The sequence below is a fragment of the Pelmatolapia mariae genome, linkage group LG14 (assembly GCF_036321145.2).
Source record: "Pelmatolapia mariae isolate MD_Pm_ZW linkage group LG14, Pm_UMD_F_2, whole genome shotgun sequence".
Taxonomy (NCBI): Eukaryota; Metazoa; Chordata; class Actinopteri; order Cichliformes; family Cichlidae; genus Pelmatolapia; species Pelmatolapia mariae.
Genome location: NC_086239.1, coordinates 29,137,512 through 29,156,582, shown reverse-complemented (window position 1 = coordinate 29,156,582; position 19,071 = coordinate 29,137,512). Strand labels below are relative to the sequence as shown.

At 39.7% G+C, this 19,071-nt stretch overlaps 1 protein-coding gene across 2 annotated transcripts; it reads left to right on the top strand.

Annotated features, from left to right (window-relative positions):
• Positions 1–1,112: 1,112 nt before the first annotated feature.
• On the top strand, positions 1,113–18,792 carry c2cd3 (C2 domain containing 3 centriole elongation regulator). 2 transcript variants are annotated; one of them, XM_063494299.1, is made up of 33 exons: positions 1,113–1,330; positions 2,518–2,787; positions 2,870–3,027; positions 3,175–3,353; positions 3,467–3,609; positions 3,688–3,820; positions 3,898–4,050; positions 4,141–4,285; positions 4,392–4,501; positions 4,628–4,831; positions 4,971–5,083; positions 5,183–5,301; positions 5,635–5,763; positions 5,853–6,299; positions 6,967–7,118; positions 7,568–7,811; positions 8,208–8,391; positions 8,545–8,659; positions 9,232–9,404; positions 9,490–9,625; positions 9,945–10,219; positions 10,735–10,815; positions 10,906–11,523; positions 11,603–11,947; positions 12,052–12,190; positions 12,270–12,334; positions 12,421–12,626; positions 12,718–12,848; positions 13,866–14,015; positions 14,095–14,285; positions 15,623–16,373; positions 17,390–17,498; positions 18,566–18,792. In XM_063494299.1, the coding sequence occupies exons 1-33, from the start codon at positions 1,279–1,281 to the stop codon at positions 18,701–18,703; spliced, it is 6,558 nt and encodes a 2,185-aa protein (XP_063350369.1). In that variant the 5' UTR covers positions 1,113–1,278; the 3' UTR covers positions 18,704–18,792. The 2 variants fall into 2 exon arrangements, with proteins under 2 accessions (XP_063350369.1, XP_063350368.1); XM_063494298.1 differs by having other exon boundaries at positions 8,476–8,659.
• Positions 18,793–19,071: the final 279 nt, after the last annotated feature.

Below are 19,071 nucleotides of genomic sequence, written 5' to 3'. Positions count from 1 at the left end.
AGCAAATATAGCTGCACATGGACTTGCTGCTCTGCAAGCGTAAAGTCCAAACTATTTGAAGCTCACATAACCAGAGGTCATAATATCAGGTCATGCGTAGGTCTTCCTCGGCACATTGTCAAGAGCACACAGTGATTCTGTGCCTCACAAAACAAATTTTTCAGAGCCTTATGGGTCTTTCTAAGTTTTGAGAACTAAACGAATACTTTTTAAAGTCAGTGAGTTTGCACAACTGATGGAAAATACAGATAAGTAGCAACATAAAAAGCAAATCATAGGTAATAACAAGTCTTTTTAAACTCAGATTCAAGAAAGGGGGGGGGGGGGGGGGGGGGGGGAAGCATTACAGACTTGTGTTAGTGAACAGCTTTGACTGAAAGACCAGGGCTTCCCTCTACTGGTAGACAGCTCGGAGGTGTTCTTGTAATGTTTCACAGTAATATATATTGTTTGGTTGTGTTTTTTAATCTATTGTTTATTTGCTGTTACACAGTTGAACAGTTTTGGATGCATTGTTGAAGCTGCACTTATGGTTGTTTTAAAGGACTGTTGGACACTGGGTACAAGAAAAAACACTTTTGTGCCAATAAAATACACTTCTGAATAAAATTATTGCAAATAAAGCTATCATATGTGTGTGTCACATAAATTGTGATACATATTTCACAAATTTTAGAATCGCTTCATTTCAATGCCATGGTTGAGCAGCAAAAAGTAAAAGTGTCCACTGTGTCCATAAACAGAATGTTTATTTTCCCCCCGCCACCCCAATTAATCGCTGTATTCCTGCTTCCATTCCAGCAATTATTTAAATATTATGGTTTAAAAACCTCATAATTAAGATAGACATTGTACACTGATAGTTACTGTATTAGTACAACACAATGTAAATGCAATAAATATAAGTATAATAAATACTCCTTCATGGCGGTTATCATGCTGCTTAGTAATTGTGTAGTCGTATAGTTTTCCACATTTTCATTATGAATGAATCTATTCAACAGCTCTCAAAAAAACACATCGCAGCAAAAATTAACTCACTTTCCCAGAATGCCTCTGTGAAAAGCAGCGGCAGCGGAAGCGGGGTAGTTCGTTGCTCGGGAACAGTTTTCCGCGCTGCTGTTTGTATTATGAGTGTCTGTGGGTGTGTGTGTGCCGCTCACTCAGCTGCGATTAACGGATTATTAGTTAGCTGCAGAGCGATAACATGCCTGCTAACGTCTCTGACTGTGCTTTGGCCTGGCTGTTAGTTACAGTCCATGCTTACTGAGCTGAGGGATGAAGAGCAGAAAGCAGAGGTCCGCCAGAACTGCAGGCAGCAAAAAGAAAGGTAAACTCAGTTTAGCTAGCCGTTAGCTACTGTAATGTTACCGACAGCTATCAGCCTCAGATTAGCCTCAAATGTTTACTTACTTATTAGTTACATTTCTCTATGTACTGTCTGTTTTGTATGCACTGTCTTTCGGTTTATTTCGCCGGTCTTCACAAATCTCTTTTGTTTGTTTACGTGTAGCTCTAGCGGTCAACTTTATGCAACCTTTGTTTGTGGTTTTGTCAAAATATGCTAAAGCTAAAGGCAAAGTATACAATCTCTCTTTAAAACGGGAGCCTTCAATCGGTTTCTGTTTTCTTCCTTTTTCGTTTTTGTGGTGTTTATGCATAAACAAGACTGTATTGATTTCATAAGAGATGCCAAAATACTTGCTAATACATGGCAAGTTGTTCTAAGATTAAGTGAGTAATCAGACCTTGAGAACGCTCACCGGCCAGCATGTTAGGTACACCTGTTTAGGCTGCTGCTGGTGGTGTAAGGTTGTGGGGATATTGTCTTGGCACACTTTGAACCCCTTAGTATGTATTTACTGAGAGCTGTTTAAAAAACAAAACACAGCCTTCCTTTGTAATGTTGCTGGCCATGTCCATCCCTTTACTGAACACATTGTATCCATTTTTTGATGGGTACAATGTCACAAAGCTCAAATTGTCTAATGTTGGTTTCTTGAACATGGCAAAGAGTTCATTGTACGCAACTAGCCTTCACAGTCATCAGATCTCAATCTAATAGAGCAATGGGCAATATAAAAGAACTTATAAAATATCCATTAAACGTATAAGCATTGGTGTTTTTTGCTGTAGATTTATTTAGGTCTGATTTAAATCTCTGCGGATCTATGTTGTAACATACGACCTAACTGAAAGCCCCATATAACCAGTTATATCCCGCTGAAGTTAGAACGGTATTGTCAGTGTGATTTTTAGTTTGGGTTAAAGTACCTTTGACAGTAACATTTTCCCTCTTTAACCTAATATTATTCATTCGTTTAAAGAAAAAAATTAGATAAAATCTTTCAGTACATGTTTTTCTTTCTAGAGGAAGGCTTGCTATAATTTGTCACATCCAATCTGTTATATTTGTCCAGTGTTTTTCAATTTAAAGGCAATAAAAGAATATATAGGAAAACTGAACATCCCATTCTTTTTATTACTTTCATTGTGTTTCCACTTTAACTCTTGCAGTCCCCAGTGATGTGTCCCCATCCACTAGTCTCCCACCTCTGGTCGAGGGCCAGCTCAGATGCTTCCTGAAGGTGACCATAGGCCGAGTTTTATGGACAGTTCACAAGCCACCATCTGCAACGTTCATCAGGCTGCGCTGGTGGGGAGAGTCGTCCGACGGTACACATTTCTTTCCCAGAGATGGATCACAGCTGGCACAGAAAACTATCAAGACCACAGCTCGCTTCCCCATCCGCTGTGGCCCAAAACAGTTCACCTCTTACCTTACAGGTAGTTAGGAGAGGTTTATGCTCTTGAGTTTGCTATGCTGCTTCGATTTCCTTTTAATCTGCATTATGCTGTTCATCAACAGATATGGGCTCTTTGGTGCTGGAAGTCCTAACTAAACCAGATCATCTGCCAGTTGCACGGGCTCAGGTCGCTGGCATCTCCCGCCTGTCACTATCACAGTCAATCAGTGGATTTTACACTCTTGTATCTCCAACGTCTGAAAAGCTGGGAGAGCTACAGGTGAGTGTAGACTTAAAATCATATTTACTTGCCAAGTGCTTATTTGGATCTGAGTATTATTGGCAGTATTGAAATTGGGCTTTGCTCACTCACTTTGTGACGTTGAGGACAGTCCACATCTAAGCTTTTTCTTACACCCCTCATCAGGTAGCTCTTAGTTTGGAGCCACTGACAGAAGCTTATGACAGCAGCGGCTCCGGTCCCCACACAGACCTCAGCACAGAGCGACGACAAGTCACCCCAATGACCGTGCCCTCACAGCAAAGGTTGCTTTCAGCCGACAACGGGAAAGAATCAGCCGAGAGCAGTGGTGGAAACACACCAAGGTTTAGAGTTGAATTCAAACACCTGCACAGCATCTCATATCTTGGCATACGCAGTGCCATTTTTAAATCTGAGGACAGTGATCTTACTTTATTCATTGCTATAATATTTTCAGAGGGAAGGACCACTTATATTTCCAAAATGCACAGAGGGACGAAGAAGAGACCCTTGAAAATCAGATGCCAACAACAAACAGATCGCAGAACAGTCAAACAGCTGTGAATCCTTTAAATCAACCAACTAATGATATCATTTCAGGTTTGTTTAAGCATCCATGCATTATCAGTTTGCAGAAACGCATATCTATATTTTGAAATTTTATTTCTTTCATCTCAGTTATTCTCGACCGTGGAAACAAACTCAGAAATGCAATGGTGATATCAGCTTTAAAATCTGACACCGATAGTGCTGCGGCTCTGAAAGATACTCCACTGCCTCTACCAAAGGATAACATCCAGCCCCTGCCAAAGTTAGTGTTGAAAAAAAATTGTGCTTCCTCTCTCTTACCAATTCACTTTCTGTAAGACTTTCTTCTTTTCCTTGCAGGCCATTGTCTTCTCCTTCTGGGATGTTTCTTGAAAATATCCTTCACACTGATTTAACTCTGAAGCACTCTGATGATGTTACTGTAATCTCAGACAGTGGCTTGGACGGACCTGCTGACATAGACAACAGAGCTGTGGATCTGGTACTTGGCAGGTATCCATGTTTGAATTTATATCCAGATGCAGATGTAGGATGTTGTATTTTTACTTGAAGTTTTCCCTTTTTTTCCTCTTTTCTTTAAAGCTCTACTTCTGCTTTTCCTCTCTGGGATGGACAAGGCTCCTGCCCTGATTCTCTGTCTGGTCATAGCAGTGTCTGTAGCGATAGCGAGCTCAATGATCCACAGTATGATCAGAGCTTGCTGGAAAATTTGTTCTACAAAACTCCTGTAAGTAGATGACTTTTATGTTTTTGTTTGTTTTGTTTTTTTGGTAAAGTAAGCTTTGTCAGTTTAACTGATTTTCTAGTATAACTGAGTTTAGTCATTCTTTCAGATTACAGGTACCACATTAGCTGACACTGAGGAGGAGTACCAAGGGATTGTGTCCTCAAGTAAAGATCAGCCAAAAAAGCTGACTGAGTCTACACCCAATATTAGTGAAGGGTGAGGGCCTTCACGTATTCTTTTTAAGCCAGAGCTAGAGCTTCTTTCAGAGGCTCAGGTTGTTCTTAGATGCATGAAATGGTTGGGAACTGTGTTTTGTTTTTTTTTTTGTGTGTGTGTGTCCAGCCAAAATTCAGAGAATCAGCGGTCAGGAGATGGTGGGAATATCCATTTTCTCCTGAATGCAGAGCAGCTGACTTTGCTGAGTTCAGTGCGGCTGGCAAGAGTGACGATTGAGTCTCTGACTGTACCAGCTGGCAGCTCACCCACAACACCTAGAAAAACCTCAAATAAAGGAAAACCACCTCGGCCATTAATTGCCAGGAAATGGTTAGGAAAACATTTAAAATCTTGTTGATCGTAATGCTAATAATAATAATAATAATAATAATAATGATGCAAATCACTGACTTTGTTATAAAAATATGAACTTTTAGGGACAAAACCATATGTCATTTTCTTCTTTTAGTTCATATTTTGTTGAGTATTCGTTCCCAGTGACTTCAAATCGACATGATCGCAGTAAGGCGAGCCGAGATGGGGAAGTGACCAGAGTTGTTTCCAGTAAAGTCACAGGAAGAGGTATGACCAGTGAGAATCTGCTTTAATGAAATCATCCCGAGTGAAAAGTATTGCTTGTGCTGCTTCAGGTTTGTGACTGACAAACACTATGTTTTTTAGTGGTGAACTTCCATCATCTCTCTGTGTTTCCTGTCAACTTCAGTACAGCCACAGTTGAACAGTGGTGGAGAACTGATCTGATTTTCAAGATTTACTCACGAAAGAGTGACCAAAGGAAAGTAAGTATCTTCAGGCTGACTATTAGTAATTTGATTTTGTTAAAATTTGTCAATTATTTCATGATATGTGAGTTACTGTTTTTCTTGACAAAAGCTTTACATTATGATTATTTTTAATTAACTGGTTGTTTTAAAGTTAAAATATTTTTGACATACACATTTTCAGACAATAACACAAGTGTGGTTAAAATATTGAAGAGTCTGTTATTGTATTTCTAACATGTTCTACAGACACATGGCTGTGATTCCATTAAATATAAAAAAAGATCATTGCTGTTTTCTTTTAAATGCTCGGGTGTACTATGTATTAAATCACTATATCCTGTGTTGCAGCCTGTTGCCATTGGTAAGGCAATTCATCCACTGCGCAGTCTGCTGCAGAGCGAGCAGCTGAGTCAGTCTGTCGTGTTGCCTGTTCAGAGAGAAGGCAACAGTGAAACATGGGACTTTGGACCTCTCAAGGTAATATATTTTCATTGGCTTGCTTCTTTTACTCAGGAAATAATGTTTGAAAGTAACTGTCACAGAAGTAATGTTGATATGTTTTGCAGGTTTCACTAGAACTTGGAGCACACAGTAAAGGTTTCTCCTCTGAAAAAAGTAAAAGCAAGGTGACTTGGAGAGACATGTCACCGTCACAAAGTCCAGAGAGACAGACGAGCCTCAGAACCCAGCATGCTACCAATGGCAGAGAGGAGTTACCGGCTAGCTCTTTTGAAGAAGCCAGGCTGAATGTTTGGACACCTCAGAGACCCTCCAGGGAACCTGCTCCTATTTCTGGCTATCAAACATCTCCCCCTAAATCGTGGCAGCAGGTGGAGGAGGAACCTGAGGTCCTGCTGCATGCCTTACTCATGGTACCAGATGGGAAGAACTTCAACTGTGGGCCTCTGCAGGCTCCGAATGTTTATTTGAACTGTAAACTGTTTTGGTGTGATGAGCCGGCAAGATCTGTCGTCAGCTGGGGTCAGGCAAACCCTACGTTTAACTTTGTTCAGGTAAGTGCTGCAGGTCCATTATTCTCACCACATTTAAAGTTTGCTGCCTGGCTTTGTACATCATTGAGTCATTGGAATGATCTTATTTATGAAGGGAAATTACTATAATGTTTTTGCAAACTGAATCCACAAAACAAAAGACATAAAACTTACTTTTTCTCTTAAGTCTTTTTTTCTGGATCTACAAAGAGTTTGCGCAAAGCTGTTTTTTGTAATAAAGGAGTATGTGGGAGCATTATTAGTTTTTTGTTTTTGAGTGTTGTTTTAAAAGCTTTACATCTTGTTACATGGTTTTTTAATATTTTATTTATGTACCTGATACTGTGCTATTCTACAAGAAACTAGTAGTGAAATTAACATAAGAATAAATTAGCATAAACTAGCATTAGAAATTATTCTAATAATAATAATGATAATAATAATAATAATAATAATAATAATAATAATTATTATTATTATTATTATTATTATTATTATTATTATTGTTGTTGTTGCTGTTATTATTGTTATTATTATTATTATTATTGTTATTATCTTTAAAACTGTTTTATGTTCCAGGCTTTAATCCTTTTTTTTCAGTCTGGCATTTTCAGTTGTTGGGATCATTGATGATTTCTCAGTGACTGCAGCTTGATCTAAATACACTCTTTACATTTCTCTGTTTTAGGTGACACCTGTGGCCTTAACAGCTAAGCTGCTGGAGAGGATGAAGAATAATATGATGGTCATAGAAGTGTGGCAGAAGACTAGAAGCTCAGGGCAGGATCGACTCCTTGGCCTAGTTAAATTACCTCTTCATCAGTTCTACATGTCATTCAGGTAAGATAGGTAAACAATAATATAGGATAATTGTGAAATATTACAGTTGCTAGCTGGTCAGTTGACCATTTATTTGTTTGCAAGAAGTATCTCTGAGTTTTGACTGAAGGAATTAGTTAAATGTGAATGCTACACCATTTGTGCCTGGGAATTATATTTTGATATTTTGTCCAGTTTTTTTGACTGTTTATGTACCAACGCTTTGAGAACGTTATCCACTGATTAACAGTTGTAATTGTTGTTTAGCTGACAGTCCTATAAATTGGAATCACAATAATATCTGAGAGAGAAGAGCAGTGAAAACTTTTAGTATCCCAGGTTTACATACACCAAGAATGTATTGTAAAAGCCAGTTGCCCTACATTCTAGTCACTAAGTGGATTCCTAAAATATATGACAAAGTATAGAACATACTAACATGTTTACTGAAATATGTCTGTCCCCTTCAGGGATCCAAAGATCACCCACCTCCTCCTGCAGGCGCAGTACCCTGTTTTAGGGGTGGACTGCTACATGCCTGTTATTGATGTGTTCTCAGGGAGCTGTAAAGGAAACCTCAGGGTTGTTTTGGCTATGGGCCGATCAGAGCAGGTCGTTTCCCTCCAGCGCACGAGAGATGAAGAATATGACTCGTTGCCTCATCTTGTGAGACCAGTTCATCTGCTTGATCACCATCCACATTCACAAACAAAGGTTGGTGTTACCATTGGCTGCATAATACTTGTCAAATAGATTAGTCTGGCAGGTTTTTTTTTTGTTTGTTTGGTTTTTTTTAAAGAAAGTATAGAGAAAATTCCACTTTAAATATGTGCTGGCACACAATACAGACCAAAATCTAAAAATAAATAAATCTGCACAGTTTACATTTGTCACTATTGAGTTTTTATGGAAACCGCTGCAATGCTTTTTGTTGTTGTTGTTTTTTGTTAATTTAGATTCTTAAAACCTCACAACTCATGAATGTGACTTGGTAGAATAAATATTCATGAAAACGTTAACATCAAACTTCAACACAACTAGTTTGTTCCCTTTCGCTCTCTAATGTGTTGGTATGAACACAAACAAACATTAACTGCTCTGCTCCCTCAGGTGACTGCAGCACATGTAGAATCTATGAGAGAGCATGTTTTTGTGGTAAGGGTGGAGAGGGTCAGTGGGATGACTCCTCTGCAGTCCACAGTGTGGGGTGAGGCTGACTGCTACATCCAGTACAGCTTCCCCTGTCAGGAGGGCAACTCTGCTGCAGACATGGACCAAAACCTCATAGAGAGCAGTAAGGCCACCTAATCATTTCAAATCTTCATCATAAGATTTCTATTCCCTCTGAATCATTCCAAGCTTAATCACATCCCAACAGCTCTGAACCTGAAACCATTTCGTACCACCACGACGCTCTGTGTTCCTGACCCAGTGTTTGGTCACACAGAGACTCATGTGCTCCTGGCTCCTGAAGGAGTTCCTGTCCAGAGGCTGCTACTCAGTTCTCTCTCAAGTCAAGGTCTCAGCAGCGGTGGAGGCATCCAGTTTGAAGTGTGGTGCAGGTTTGTGGATGCTATTATGTCATCCATGTATCATTTAAACTTTAATAAAATAATGAAATGATGTTTACCACAGTTAAAATGCTGATTATAAGCCTAGTAAATTTACCCCAAGAATGGTAATGTTTTGGTTTCCTGTTTGAGCTGAAGTGCACTCTGTAAAAATAGGTTTTAAACTTTACTTAAAGTTTCATTAGGTACAAGGAGCACAGAAAACTTTATTTCCTTGGCAGCTTTTGTAAATTTTGTTTCATTACATAAAACTAGTGCATTTTGTATGTTTTTAATCAGTGAGTTTCACACTGTATCCTGTTAAGGAAAATACTTTATTTCTAAATGCTCAGTTGTGCATACGGTAATGATATACAGGTCTGCAGCATTACTCTTTAGTGTCTTTAGTGAAGTGATTCTCAAGCTGCATGTGTGTGTACAGACAACCAGGTGTAGTGGGGGCATGCCAGACAGAATTTTGAGATCCACTAACTTAAATCAGAATTTATGTGAAAGTAATCAGTCTTGATTGCAACTGGCTCAACTTGTTTTCTTTTTGTGATCAATATAATGTCTCTCTGTAGATATTACTATCCAAATGTGAGAGATCAGCTCGTGGCCAGAGGAATGCTTCCGCTGTCCAAGCTGTGTGCCATGGTTACCATGCAGAGGCAACATCCTGATGAGGCTCAGATGTTCTCTCTGCCCTTGATTCCCAGGACAGAGAGTCCCACAGTACACCAACCTCAGCCTTCAGGTATGCACACATAATTATGCATGCATGCTAATAGGAATATATAGATACAGGCAGTATCTGACTGTTATTGCTTTTGTTTTTGTAGGACTGTTAGATGTTTGCATTCGATACAAGCACAGGCCTGTGAGACCTGAAGGACACACTGGAAGAGGAGCTGCCTCTCGAGTTGTGACACTCGTGGTTCAAGTGCACAGAGCATGTGGTCTGAAGGCTGCCGCAAGGTATATCACCATTACTGACCTCTGGACAATTTGATGTTTTTATTTCATGTATGTATGATAAAGCTCATTAATTAGAACAGATTTTCTGAACACCTGCTCGCTTTGATAAAAAAATTTGGGTTATGATGTAGGATTAAGAGCTGATGATGAGCACCAAATCTACAGTTGTTGAGACTCTGCTGTTTTATTTTTGTTCATTCTGAGATTGGTGGCAAATTTCATCTGATCAAAATAAAAGTATTCGCTAATTTCTTCTTTATGTGTATTGAAATCATAATGCCCAAATTAGTACTTAGAAATACTCTCTCTGCTATTTCAGGATATTATCAGAACAAGATGAGAGGTTCAGCTACTTTGTCGGCGTTGGTTTGAACACTTTCATCACAGTCCAGCTTTCTTTCTTGCCCGAGAGTGAAAGGAGGTGCACCCGCACAGCAGCCAAGACTTTCTGCCCCGAGTTCGACCACCACATGGAGGTGTCCTGTGATCTGCTTGCTCAGACCAGCAGCGGAGAAACCTTCAGCCTTGCTGAGCAGCTGGAACAGGCTTCTGCTGTCTTCACTGTGTGGAACCAAGACAATCGTAAAAGTTTAAGTGAGCTCAGTGCGCTCTTTGTAAAAATTAAGTCACTCTTACATTTAACTTGCCTAAAGTGAATTATGTTACAGTTTTCTCATTCTGGTTATGTTTAACTTGAGACCATTAATCATTTATTTGATTTTTCATTTATCTTTTCTTTACCCGTCAATGGAGCCTTAAAGAAATTGTCATAGTTTTTTTTAATATTATATCGTATACACCTGTGTAATAACTGACTGATCTAGATATTAAAAATTGACATGAGTGTTAGCCCTAGTTTATAAAAACTTTTCATTATACACCATTTAACAGTGAGATAAACATTAATGCGTTGGAAAAGTCTATAAAAGAGCTGATCCAGGATACCTGGATCAGTAGGATACCTTTGTTTTTTGGCAGCATAATGTCAAGTTTAAAAAAAAAAAAAACATGTATTTGAAATTTTTGAAACATTGTGTAAAAATGTTATTTCGGTATTTGTTTCTAGTATTTATTTTGTCCTTTTTTCTTTTTTTTTTTGTCTTTTGTAGGTGTGAACATTTCCAAACCTAAAGATTTAATGTTGGGAATTGTGAAAATACCTCTGTCTGAGCTCATCAACAAAAGTACAGGTATGTTGGGCTTAAAATAGTTAAAGCAGTTATTATTTTTTTTTTTTTTGTTAAGACTTTGTCAGAGTGTTTCTTTTTCCACATATGTAGGCATTTCTGGCTGGTTTGGAGTTTATATAAGTCGTGAAGCAAGTTCTTCTCAGCACCAGCACATCTTGGTCGGAGGCCTAGAGCTTTCCATCAGCTTCGCTCACCACTCTGATAGAGAAAGGATCATTAAAGCTGCTCAGGGTTTAGGCTGGGAAAATACCCTGACTGACAGTTCCATGATTCAGGATGAAGAAGAACTGTTTGAAGAGAGCATGAGAAAACTCTCTCTGACCTTTACCATGCCTAGAGTGTGGCTACCCATCCACTGTTTGCTGCTACCTGGGCACAGTGAGCCGCAGCGCTCCACCTACTGCTACATCAGGTACAAGTTCTATGACCGAGACGCCTTCTGTTCTCACCTGAAACACCCATCTGCTCATGAAGGCACAGAGGAAGACCAGGCCACAGTGAGTTTTGAAGGAAGTAGGACTGTTGAACTGAGACGTACGCAGCCTTTAATGTGGTATCTACGGGAGGAGAAGCTGGAGGTGCAGGTGTGGGTTGCCTTTAAGAAAAATAAAACCAGAAGGCCCAGTGACACAGACCGACTGGTGGGCTCAGCATTCGTCGATCTGTCCTCGCTTGCAAAGACTTCCAAGCAGAAGCTGACGCTAAGTGGTATGAAATAACTACTCAGCATTGCTTTAGTAAAATCGTCTCCATATTTCAGAGTGTAATAAGTTTTGTATTTTCACAGGAGTGCACCCTCTGTTCAGGCGCTCAGCAGCAGATCTACAAGGAGCAGCTCTCAGGGTACACATCACCTTGACAGGTGGTTCAGATCCAGGAGAAATACCTGCTGGAGCTGAGACTCAGGTGGATTCTGACAGTCAGGAAGAACTGTTATCAGAGGACATGGAAGAAAGAGATCAAGTCCCTTCTCCATCTACACTCAGAAAATCATCAGCACAGAGCAAACACAAGTATAAATCCTCCAGAGCCACTCCAGACATCTCATCTGTGCAGCACACTGAACAGAGTACTGATGAATCTTTCCCTGTGACAGTCACAGTGGATCAGGCCATGCACCTGAACCTGAAAGGTGTGAGCTGATGTCTTGTGCCTTTTTTTTTTCTAAAAGAAAAAAGCAAAACAGAAACAAAATGTACAGTTCACTAACAACAACATGTTTGTCTTTTTTATCAGGCTGTCCTCTCGCAGAACGCAGTGAAGGGATGCCATGTTGCTGTGTTTCATACGCCACTGCTGACTCTGCTGAACCAGTGTCCACGGCTGTGATATCTAACACTAACTCCCCTGTGTGGGACCATCAGCACGAGTGCAGGTTGAATAACTTCACAGACCTCAACTTAAATAACCTACTGATCAAACATCAGGCTAATGTGCTTGTTTCAAATTTCCAGGCTATCAAAGCAGCTCCTGGTTGATCCACAACAATCCCTTGTTTTTAAAGTCTGGCATAAAGGAGGTACAGGAGCTGTTTCACACAGTTATTTGTGTTGCTTTAATGTCTTTGATGGATTAATTTATTCACGGTTCATTTTGCTTTCATAGAGCTGGACAGGGTGATTGGATTTGCCTCTGTAGACCTGTCCCCTTTAGTCTGTGGCTTCCCATCAGTGTGCGGTTGGTACAACATCACAGACTTTGGCGGCCAGTGTCACGGCCAGCTTAAAGTGTCCATCACTCCACTGAAGGGGGTCCAAGATTTACGCTGGCAGAGACTATCTGTGAGTGAAGAAGCTGCCAAAAACTCATTGGTGAGAGAACTCAGACTGCTTGAACAGATTTTTTTTACACTTGATGGCTTTCTCAAAATTTGAAACAAACCAGAAGGTGTTTGTCTGGCAGGGTTTGTTCCAGGCCTTTCCTCTCAGCTACCAGACTACAGCCACATACAGCAGCTTTCCCTCTCACATCAGCAGGTTCCCTGAGCAGAAGCTCTCATCACCCGACCACACGGACAGGCTGTTCTCTGAGAGGTTTTTATTCACACCATGGTTGTACCGATCATCTGTTAGAATATTTGCAGCCAGTAAGGCAATGGAAGATGTTCATCAGCTGTGTTTCATCATTTTTGTGGTCCTTATTCCTGAGATCCAGTCTCATAAATGTGTATCACTTAGTTTAGACACATTGAGGACTGAAAAACGTTAGGGCAGGTTTTTGTATATCTACAGTAAGTAAGTAAGCCTTAAGCCTCCCCTTATTTCCTTGTATTTTGCTATGAAAATCAGAAATATGTGCAGCAATTTGTTGAAACGTATAAATCTGGAAACAAACAATTAAGCATTTAGGCAAAAAAACAGTTTTAACATTGGTGACACAGTTTAGGGTGCTTTTGCATTAGTTTTGTCAAGATCCCCAACACCACTGAGTCCAAACCATGACAGAGCCTCCACTGCTGCAGATGTAGCTATTACCTGACCTCCTCTCTACTTATTGACAATCATTTGAAAACCAGAAACTTCAAATTTAGATTTTTTTTAATTCCGCTTCTTGTGTAATTTGGCATTAAGAATAGCAGAGGCAGATGATCCATTTTGATAACCCTTAAAAATAGCAGCAAAAAGAAGAAAACAATTAATAGGTCAGTGTTAAGTGGCTGGACAAAAAAAAACAAAAAAAACATTTCTCTGAAAATGAGTTTAAAGCAGCCAATGTCCTCCAAAAACCTTCAGAAAACCTGGAGAACTAGACCACTTCAAAAAATTACAAGTCTGACCCCTTTGGAAACAAAATATAAATAAATGAGTGTGGCGTAAGTACTGTGTATAATACTGTGTTTGTGCAATGGGGATTAATTCGTTTTCCTGTCACAAAAAGTCAACAAAACAAAACAACACAAGCATCTACTATCAGATTATTTTAAACATTGGTATTGGCACAGAACTGGTGCTTTGCAGAACCGGTCCTTCATTTGCAGTTTTATTCATTCCCACATGCTACAATATAAAGTCTGCAACTGTATTTATCTGTTATTGTAATGACTGCTGCAGGTCCAGTGAGAGTGACCGTCATTCTGAGCACATGGACAATGTACGCCTGTACCATCAAAGTCTGCAGGAGCAAACAGTGTCTCAGTCCTTTCACAGCAGCAGTGCAGGTGACATCAATCCTTCCAGCTCGATCCTGTTCTCAGCACTCAGGTACCAGTTTATGGACACTGCATTGTTTAACCATTTATATGACTGATGCAGAGCCTGAGCTTTGTTTCTTTTCTTACAGGAAAAAACTGAGTGAGCTCGACAACATTCAGAAATATTTCAGCCGCAAACTTTCAACTCCTACATTCCCACCTATGCCAGAGCAGGAAAGTCACAATAAACATGAGAAACGGAGGGACTCGGAGTACAGCTCATCTCAGCTTCTACTAAAGTCAAACCAGTTAGTCGGAGAAGTCCACAACATCATCAGTGGTGAGTTCATCCATTTACTGCTGAGATCCTAGAGGAAGTTGTGGTCAACCAGTTAACTGCTGTTCTGGATCAGCACAGCATTCTTGACCACTTTCAGTCAGGTTTTCGTAGATTTCATTCAACTGAAATGGATCTTCTAAGAGTATCACATGACATTTTGAGGCCGAGCTCTTATCTCTGCTCTGCAGATGATAATTGGTTCTACACCTCGTTTCGCCCAAATGAAATGTCTAAACTTCGCAGTTTATTGAAGTGCCTAGACACTGTTAAACAGTGGATGGCAGGCAGTTCTCTTCAGGTAAATCAAGAGAAAAATGAAATAATTAGAAAAATGCATGTCTGGGATAAAGGAGACACTTGGACCTCTTGGTTCTTTGGCAAACTTGGAGAGCTTTTCACAGACAGGCACCAGGTTATACCGGAGGGCTTCTACTAACATATGTCTATGGCAGGCCCCTGAGGTTCTGTGACCAGGGCCTGCTGATGGTGCCCAATACTAAGCTGAAAACAAAAGGAGACAGATCCTTTTGTTTAGTGGCCCACAGACTCTGGAACTCTCTTGCTTCGGACTTAAGATTGGTGGACTCTTTTAAAAGCCAGTTAAAAACAAATCTTTTTAAATCTGCTTTTTATTCATTTCTCTTGTTTTGCTTTTTTATGCATAGTTGGCAGAGTTGGTAGAGCAGGTCACCTCCTAACCAGAAGGTTGGTGGTTTGATCCTAGTCTGCTCCAGTCTGCATGCCAAATATCCTTGGGCAAGATACTAACCCCAGGTTGCTCTCCGATGCATCCATCGGAGTGTGAATGTGTGTATGAATGTTAGTTAGACAGAACTAAAAAAACTTAGAAAAGTGCTTGTGTGATTGGGTGAATGAACGAGTTGTGTAAAGCGCTTTGAGTGCTCAGAGTAGAAAAGTGCTATATAAGAACCACTTCATTTACCATTTACTTAGTTACTCATAAGCTACTTTTGCACCACATTAACTTTTCCCAGGGACTGCAGGGTTTCATTTAAGTCTCTGCTCAGAGAGGCACTGAATGTTTACCTTACATTTTAAACAATAAAGGAAATGTATATTTTGATGGTCCGGAGGACGACCCATGGTGCTGTAGTCTCCGCAGTCGGAGTCTTCTGCTGCTTGTTATTTAAATGAGCTCATTGTACAGTTCTTCTCATATCCCATAATATTTATTTTATATCCAAATTACATTTATGTTAATAACTTCTTCTGTGTGAGCCAGACAAAACAAAAAAAAATCAGCTCTGGGTTTAGACACATGTCGCATGCATGTGCGTTTCTCAAACCCTTCAAACTTTGTCTGTCTCTTTACACAGGTCTACAACGACACCGCTTGGAAACAATTTCTTCAAACCCACAGAGTAGCTCAACAGTGTCACCTGTTGGAGACAGCAATACACAAGCCATCACTGAGAGATTGTCCAGTCCTCACAGAGGTTCACATTGTTCCCCAGAAGTCACGTCTCCTCTGCCATTTGCACCAGCAGAAGTGTCTGAGGACCCCACAGACTCTGAGCCTGAGGAAGAAAAGGACAGACGAAGTGGCAAGGCTAATATGACTGAGAGTGAAGAAGAAGAAACAGGTTGCAGAGAGGAAGAGGACAATGATGTGGATGAGCAGACAGATGAGGATTATGAGGAGGTTGTAGTGAAACTGAGGCCTTTAAATGAGGTGACCTCATTAACAGACAAAACCAGTCCCTGGACCAGCATCTTGTCAGATCCTGAATTGGCCTCTCTGGAGAGCCTGGAGGGATCAGAGCACCTGGACCTGAGTGAAGATGAGGGCAAGAAGAAACTGTTGGTAGATATGGAATCAGGTCACCCCAGTGGGAAGCACAGGCAAGAGGAAAGTGAAGACCACTGCAGCTTAAATGGTTCCACAGGAGATGCCTCAGACATGGAGAGAGCTGATGAAACGTCGCAACTTGCTGGAGATGAAAGACAACAACAAGAACTAAACAGCCCTAACAAGAGGTCACATGACACAGATTCATCACCAGCCAAACAGCACACCACAGACACCCACAGTGTTTCCGCCTCCTCAGACGAGCCACACCTCCAACGGTATCCTTAAACGTGTTTCATAATTCATTTGTGCCCGTTAGGTTATGCTGTTTGTATTTGCTTTTCAGGGCCAGTTCAAATCAGTGATTCATCATAAAACTTGTTCTAGGTGTGTAAATGCTTCATCTTGTGTGGAGTCTTTAGGGTTTTATTTCAACATTCATCTCAACAATCTAGAGATGAAGGAGACTGACAGGAGGGAAGTACGAAAACGTTCCTGCTGAGCAGGCTGAACATAAACTCACACACACTAAATCCCATGTGGTTGCTCACAGTCTGTGTATGACCTGCATTGTTATAGTTGGAATGTTAGATAACTCGGACATATTCATAGGCCTAGCAGTCATTTTCACAGGTCCACAAAAGTCAGTCATTCCCAATAAATACCTTAAAATTACTATTATGTATTTGAATTCATCTTTCAAAATGCTTTTAAAATGTCAACAAATGAGAGTTGTTTCATTTTAGAGTCACAGATTTGATTTGATTTTGTTTTGTTTTGCTTTTTATTTATTGTTTGGAGAGCATATGTCAGAAGCAAGATTTAGGAAAAACAGTATGGGTATTAGAATAAAAACACACCTTTTTGAAAGCAGTTAACTCACAGTCTTATAGACATCCAGAGTCTGAGTAAACACATCCATCAGTGTCTCATCGGGAAAGTTACCAAACTAACAAATACGAAAACTATGGATTTTTTCTCTATTCAGTATTTGTATTTTATGTTGTTTTATTTTCCAAATTCATGAGATCATTTAAATTTTTATCTTTGTTTTAGTTAACAATTTTTTTTAATTGTTAATTTAATTTATTGTTATTTTAGTTTTAGTTCACTATAAGAATCTTAACCTCTTAATATAGTTTTCCTGTGGAGGTCAAACAGATATTTTTTTGTTTTTCTGAATATTTACTTTCATGTTTTTGGGGAGTGTTTAAACACAGTTCCCCTCCTCTTCAGTTGTAACTGGCTCATAAAACACATTGAGAACGTGTTTTCTTTAACTTTATCCATTAAGCTCTGTTCCAGCAGAGGTTCTAAACTTCTTCCTCCCCTCCCACCAACTGGAGGCGTCGATGAGAGCTATACGTTTAGCACCCACGTTCTCCCAGGCATCCAGCAACCCGGTGAGTGTTTGTCCACGGGCAGTGCTTTTGGCCGTCACGCCTGCATATATGTTCACTCTCTCCACTCCTGTTAGTTTTACATTGGTGTTAGAGATTAACCTTTACCTTTGATGTATCCATTCATGTTTGCATAATTTAATGCTTTTGCAAATATACTTGCCCAACCTTCCTGTAAACACAGTGTTATGAATAATCTTTCACATGATGTGTGACGTGCGTGACGCCAGACTGACATTCAGTGTAATTTAACACTCAGTTCTGCAGCACTAACAGGTTGACTTCGTCTGATCTCATTCAGTGTTTGCCCAGCATTTAAATGTGTTTTTTTTAATTTATTTTATTTTTTTTAAACCAACAACACATCTTTGTATTTTTACAAACTTTGGATGTGATTAAGTAAAAAGTATGAATTCTACAACCACTGATGGATCTCTCTTCTAATGTAATTGATCATTTTAATGCAATTTAAAACAAACAAAAATTATAAATCAAATGCAGCTTCATTGTCAAAAACCATATGTCCATACACAGGAATTTGAAATTGAAACGCTCCCACGGCCCTCACTGTACACTAAAACAATATAAAGATTAAAATAAAATAAAAGTCTTATGTACAACACAATATAATACTGCAGTACAATACAATAAGATGCTGTCACATGCAAAAAAAAAAGAAAAAGAATCAATGGAGATGACTGTCACTCCTGTTTATTAATTTTACAACTTTTTGAAGAGCACAATAAAACAGAGAACTTATTTGGAGAGGTGGTGTGACTGTTGGCACTACCTCTCCTCCCTGCATGATGACGAGACCTTTCAAAGAACCTGTTCAGGCATGCCATTTGTTGCTGATACATGTAGCTGACAGTCTCACAATATGAAGGTTAACCAAACAAAGGTTTGTTGTGTGTGAATTGTGAGTCATGTAACCACAAAAAAAGTTTCAGATTAATTAATTTGTTTGTCTTCAGCCTCGCCTCGCAGCTAAGCTATCTTGGTACACTGTGTACTTGCAGTTCAGAACTTGTGGGGGGTTTTTTCTTTACTTTAACGCTTTATGTTTTCAGGACCAGAACTCATCGGTTCACAGCGCCCCACCTCCCAGAGGCCCTCGGCAGCGTCCCAACATGTCACCGTCATCCATGAAGAAAGAGACGGAGAGAATAGCAAAAATTTTTGCAGCTCACTTTGATGAGACTCATTAGAGACGTTTGGTTTCAGCCTGCAAAGATAATTATGTATATTAAATGTAACATTTTGTATTTTTATAAATAAATTTTAACCATTTTCACTACTGAAGTTTTTTTGTTTTTGTTTTTAAATGTTTTATTGAAGCTGAATGTCTGCACGGCTGGTGGCCACAAGTTTTGGTGATGTAACTGTTTCAGGTTCTCTCCTGAATAAGACAGCTGTGTATGTTAATTTCATGTTTTTCGGTTTCCCATCATGTTGATTTGTAAAGAAATAAAACATTGAAGTTTAGTTTAAAAATGCCATTGCTAGTCCACATCACCTCATTATAGTAGCTGACATAACACAAGGGCACCTGTACATATGTGTGGGTATTTATATG